Source organism: Erigeron canadensis, chromosome 8, assembly GCF_010389155.1.
Source record: "Erigeron canadensis isolate Cc75 chromosome 8, C_canadensis_v1, whole genome shotgun sequence".
Classification (NCBI taxonomy): domain Eukaryota; kingdom Viridiplantae; phylum Streptophyta; class Magnoliopsida; order Asterales; family Asteraceae; genus Erigeron; species Erigeron canadensis.
The window spans coordinates 4940813-4946543 of record NC_057768.1 but is presented as its reverse complement, the minus strand read 5'-3'; the positions used below and the strand labels follow the sequence as shown (position 1 = coordinate 4946543).

General features: G+C 34.2%; 1 protein-coding gene across 1 annotated transcript; it reads right to left on the bottom strand.

Moving 5' to 3' along the window:
- Positions 1–306: 306 nt before the first annotated feature.
- LOC122610138 lies at positions 307–2703 on the bottom strand. The gene is made up of 5 exons (XM_043783132.1): positions 2112–2703; positions 1635–2045; positions 1309–1373; positions 1000–1152; positions 307–693 (listed from the first exon to the last, which is right to left on the bottom strand). The coding sequence occupies exons 1-5, from the start codon at positions 2701–2703 to the stop codon at positions 307–309; spliced, it is 1608 nt and encodes a 535-aa protein (XP_043639067.1).
- Positions 2704–5731: the final 3028 nt, after the last annotated feature.

Sequence of the window (5731 nt, the reverse complement as noted above, 5' to 3'; positions counted from 1 at the left end):
GGACTGATCTAGAGGGATCTGTTCTTCTTGAGGTATCTCCGAATCAACTGTGGAATCTAGTACGGTGGACAAATTCTCTGAATTTTCTGGAACTGTGGACGAATTCTCTGAATTTTCTGGAGTGTGAGAGTACCCCGGCCAACTCAGTGTGTCACACTGTTCCTCCCCCTGACCACTGTGTGGCGGGGAATAAAAATACTCTGTTTCCAGAAAATCACAGTTCATTGTGGTGAACATACGATGAGTCTTTGGATGATAGAACCTATACCCTTTTGAGATACCCCATATCCCACAAAAACACATTTTTCAGCACATTTTTGGAATATGGACAAAGACAGTACATCCAAAAACTTTGGGCGGAAGAGTGAGTGCTGATGGAAGTGTGTGGTATGTAGTAAGAGTTTTAAGAGGGGTTTTCATTTTGAGAATTTTTGTTGGGAGTCGATTAATTAGGTAAGTGGCGGTTGCTACAGCTTCTGGCCAAAACTGTTTTGGAACACAGGATTCAATTACTAGAGCTCTAGTCATCTCTAATAAGAGTCTGTTTTTCCGTTCAGCTACACCATTCTGTTGAGGTGTATGCGGACATGTGGTTTGATGAATTATTCCTTTGAGCTGAAAAAATTGTTTCATTTGTGAGTTGACATATTCTCCACCATTGTCAGACCTTACAATTTTGATAGACTGTTGAAACTGAGTTTAAATCATTGCATAAAAAACAGTGAACCTATCATAAACTTCGGCTTTATTTTTTAAAAAATAAATCCAAGTCATCCTGGTACAGTCATCGACAAATATCACATAATATCGGAAACCTTGACCACCAAGAACAGGAGCCGGACCCCACACATCAGAATTAATTAATGAAAAAGGAACTTGAACTCTAGTATTAAGGGGTTTATAGGTTTGTCTATGACTTTTGGCTAATATGCAAGTTTCACAAGACATTGATTTATTTAATGGAAAAAGTTTGGGAAACAAAGTATGTAAATAACTAACTGAAGGATGTCCAAGTCTTCTATGCCACAACCAAGCTTCTCTTTCATTTGTTCCATGAGCTAGCATCACATTTCCACTTCCACTTACTTCATCAACATAGTACAGTCCCTCTCTCTCAGCGCCACGCCCAATAATCTGTCCAGTCCTGATATCCTGTAGAACACAAAAGGTCGGAAACATGAGAGCTGAGCAGTTTAACTCTTTTGTCACATGACTTATGGATAAGAGTTTATGTGACAAAGCGGGAACATAAAGACAATTAGACAACTTAATGTTTGGTAAAATTTTAATAGTTCCCCCATTTTTTACATCCATTTTCCCTTTATTTGCTGCTTCAATATGTGTTTTCCTGGAATTCGATATATCAGAGAAATCTGAAAAATCGTAGGTCATTGTGTCTGTGGCTCCACAATCAAAGATCCAAGGTCCATTGGACCTTTTATAATCATTTTGGGCCATTAAAACTGATCCTTGAGACTTTTCCTGGTGGACTATATTCAAATCCGGCCCACTCGGCCCACCTAAAATTCCTTTTTTCTTAACCCTATTTTTATATATATATGAAAAATGGAAAGTATTTTTAGAAAAGGAAACACAATCAGAAGAGAGATTTACACCTTCTCTCTCTCTGTTACCTTCCACCGAAAACACCCCCTCATCCTCCACACCGCCGGCCGCCGCTAATCCCCCAAATCCACCATCCTTTTTCTGGTTATCATTCTTGATTTCCTTTGTGGTGTTGGTGCTGGTGGTAGGAACCCGTTTGACACCTTTCTTGTTCTCTGTCCACCACGCCGGGTATCCAACTAATCGGAAACACTGTTCCTTTGTGTGTCGTTCCATGCCACACTCGTCACAAGATAGATCAGATTTATCATCTTTGATCTTTTTCTTGCCGTCAAATCGCCGGTACCCTTTTGTAACAAACCCGTCGCCGTTGATTTCTCTGGCAATCAACCCGGCGGCGACACCTTGGGGTTCGATGTTAGTTGCTCCCAAAATCTTTTGGTGAGCGGCTTCCTTTCTTACGGTGGCATAAGCAGCTTCTGCGGTTGGAATGGGTTCGGTTCAAAGGATTTCTCTTTTTATTGAATTGAATTTCCGGTCTAAACCATTCAAAAATTGAAAGAGTTTTTGATCAGATCGGATCTTCGCATATGTTTGTATATCATCTGCACATTTCATCGGATTGGGATCTATCCGATCTATCTCTCCCCATACGCCTTGGAGAGAGATCCAGAAATCTTCGAGGGTTTTTTCATGTTGTTTCAACTCGTTGGCTTTTACATGGAGGTTAAAGGCTTGCAGTTTATCTTTACCACTACTGTATGTAGTTACCAAGGCATCCCACAATTCTTTTGATGTGGAAAACTCAGTCAGATTTCCGGCTATGGTTGGTTCGATGTTTTGAATGAGCCAAGAAAAAACGATCAGGTCTTCTTGTTCCCATATCTCGTATTTTTCTAATGATACTTTTTCAGGTGGGTTTTCGGTAAGATGATTTAACAGGGTTTTGGATTTACCACCTATGGCTACTCGGATCATTCGAGTCCATAAGGCGTAATTTTGATTGTTTAATTTAAGGTTGAATTGAAGGTTGTCGGAAAGTTTCGGCTGTTGATGGTGATTATTATTTTGTAGTAGGCTTGCAATTTGAAGTGCCAACTCGGAACCCGAGCTTGAGCCGCCGGTTTCATCGGCCATGGTGGCTGCTCGATGGTTTGTGAGTATAGCGAATAATTCAGTAAATGATGAGATCCGTGTTCACATCTCTGATACCATGACAAAGTATAGAAAATGAAATATTGAATTTTGTATTTATGATTTGTGATGATCGGTACATAAACGAGGAGCCCCTATTTATACATCAATTTGAAAGTCTAACTGTAGAAACAAAATCAAGTTTGATCCTTTGTTTTTTGATGAAGACAAATCTCTTTAATTTGGTCTGATCCCTAATCTTTAATTCTAACAAGCCAAATGTAAAAATTTGGAATTGTAGGTAAAATGACACTGTCATTCACGATTAAGCTAATAAAATGAAGAATTAATAATTTTCATACTATATTTGTGATTATTTAATGTGTTAGCTTATTTGGCATTGTATTCCTTTAGGTACAAATTGGAAATAGAAATATTTATACAAATGTAATGTTTTATGTATATGGGTCGAGTATATGGGTTTGGGGTAGGTTTCGAGTATACGGGTCGGGTATGCGGGTTTTAATATAAAACCATACCCGGACCTAGACCCGCTAAAAAAATTAATATCATCCCCATACCCGTCCCTAGATCCACGTACTAGGACCCGAACCAGCCCCATAAATATCGGGTTTCGGTTTTTCCCATCGGGTACGGGTCTTTTAGCCATACCTAGGTGTGAGCAAAATGCTCCCAGGAATGGAGACACGGGTTTTCCTATTATGGGTTTCCCCTGGAATTGGAATTAGGTATATAAAAAGACATGCCGCTCCCAAATTTGCTTTTCAAAAAAAAAGGTTAGGATAAATATATTAATATATGTAATTCATTTCTTACATTATTAAAAATACTAATACTAGCTAATAAAACAAAAATATTTTGTAATATATGTCATTAAGTTATAATTGTATAATCACATAGATTAAAAGTTATGTAATAAAACATATTCAACTTTCGAAATTTTATTAAAAAAATTATCGTAAAATATTTATATAGTCAATCCGTACATTGTACAGGTATTAATACTAATATATATATAATATGACGGATGAGAATATGTGGATGTCATCTACTTAACTCGGGTATAGATTCTTTCATATGTTAATTTTTTAATATATAAAAAACATGAGGGTCAATCATTTATTTATTTTACAATAAATATTAAAATATTAATATGTAAGACAGTTTTATATGTAAGTTAGATACATGAAAACCATACAGTACTCATTTTTCCATATAAAATTATTTAAAGTACGTATAAAAGTTTGAACATATCCTATAATACGAGGGATGAGATTATGTGACTGTCATGTATCTAACTTAGGTATAAATATTTTCACATGCTAATATTTTAATTTATATCAACATAAGAGTTTTTCATTTATTTTTTATACAATAAATATTAAAATATTAATATGTGGGTTTTAATATAAAACCATACCCACACCCGGACCCGCCAGAAAAATTAATATCATCCCCATACCCGTCCCTAGATCTGCATACCCGAACCCGCCTCATAAATATCGGGTTTCGGTTTTCCCCATAGGGTACGGGTCTTTTTACCATCCCTAGGTGTGAGCAAAATGCTCACAGGAATGAAGACATGGGTTTTCCCAATATGGGTTTCCCTGGAATTGGAGTTAGGTATATGAAGAGGCATGCCGCTGAGCACAAATTTGTCATTCAAAAAAAAAAAGGTTAGTATAAATATATTAATATATGTAATTCATTTCTTACATTATTAAAAATACTAATACTAGCTAATAAAACAAAAATATTTTGTAATATATGTCATATTAAGTTATAAATGTATAATCACATAGATCAAAAGTTATGTAATAAAACATATTCAACTTTCGAAATTTTATTAAAAAAATTATCGTAAAATATTTATATAGTCAATCCGTACACTCGGGTATTAATACTAGTATAGATTTAATATGACGGATGAGAATATGTGGCTGTCATGTACCTAACTCGAGTATAGATTCTTTCATATGCTAATTTTTTTAATTCATAGAAAACATGAGGGTCAATCATTTATTTATTTTACAATAAATATTAAAATATTAATATGTAAGAGAGTTTTATATGTAAGTTAGATACATGAAAACCATACAGTACTCATTTTTCCATATAAAATTACTTAAAGTATGTATAAAAGTTTGGAACATATCCTATAATATGAGAGATGAGATTATGTGACTGTTATGTACCTAACTTAGGTATAAATACTTTCACATGCTAATATTTTAATTTATAAAAACATAAGAGCTTTTCATTTATTTTTTATACAATAAATATTAAAATATTACTCTCTCCGTCCCAATTTAAATGTCACGTTGACTAACTTTGACCGTAAATAACTTTGTTTGTACTATATGTTAGTTGATGAAACTTATAAGAACGAAAAGTACATTAAAAACCCAATTCATTCATATATTTTATATCAAGTGTTATATGACACAAACAAAGCTATTTACGGTCAAAGTTAGTCAATGTTACAATTAAAATGGGACGGAGAGAGTATTATGTAAGATGGTTTTATATGTAACTTAGATACATGTAAGCCATACACTCACTTTTCCATATAAAATTATTTAAAGTACGTATAAAAGTTTGGAACAAATCCTAAATATATATATAGTGAAAAGTTATTTTGAGAACCTTTTTTTTGTGAGAACCTTTGAGAACTTTTTAAATCAAGCTCAACCGATAATTGTTCTTTACATGAAAACTGTTTTTTTATTGTTTTCTGAATAACTTATGTGTAATTTTGAAGTTTATAATTGTGTGGAGGCATGGATTATCATCCGTTATACAATTATGTGGAGATTTGGATTCTTGATCACATGTGCACGAATATTGCTATGATTACATGTGATCGACTTGCATACATGTGTTCATATATATATATATATATACATATATATACATATATATATGTATATATATATATGGTAGAGATCCTGGAAGAAGGTGTCTTAAGAAGAGAAGGGAGAGAAGGTCTTAAAGGCCAATCAGAACGCTA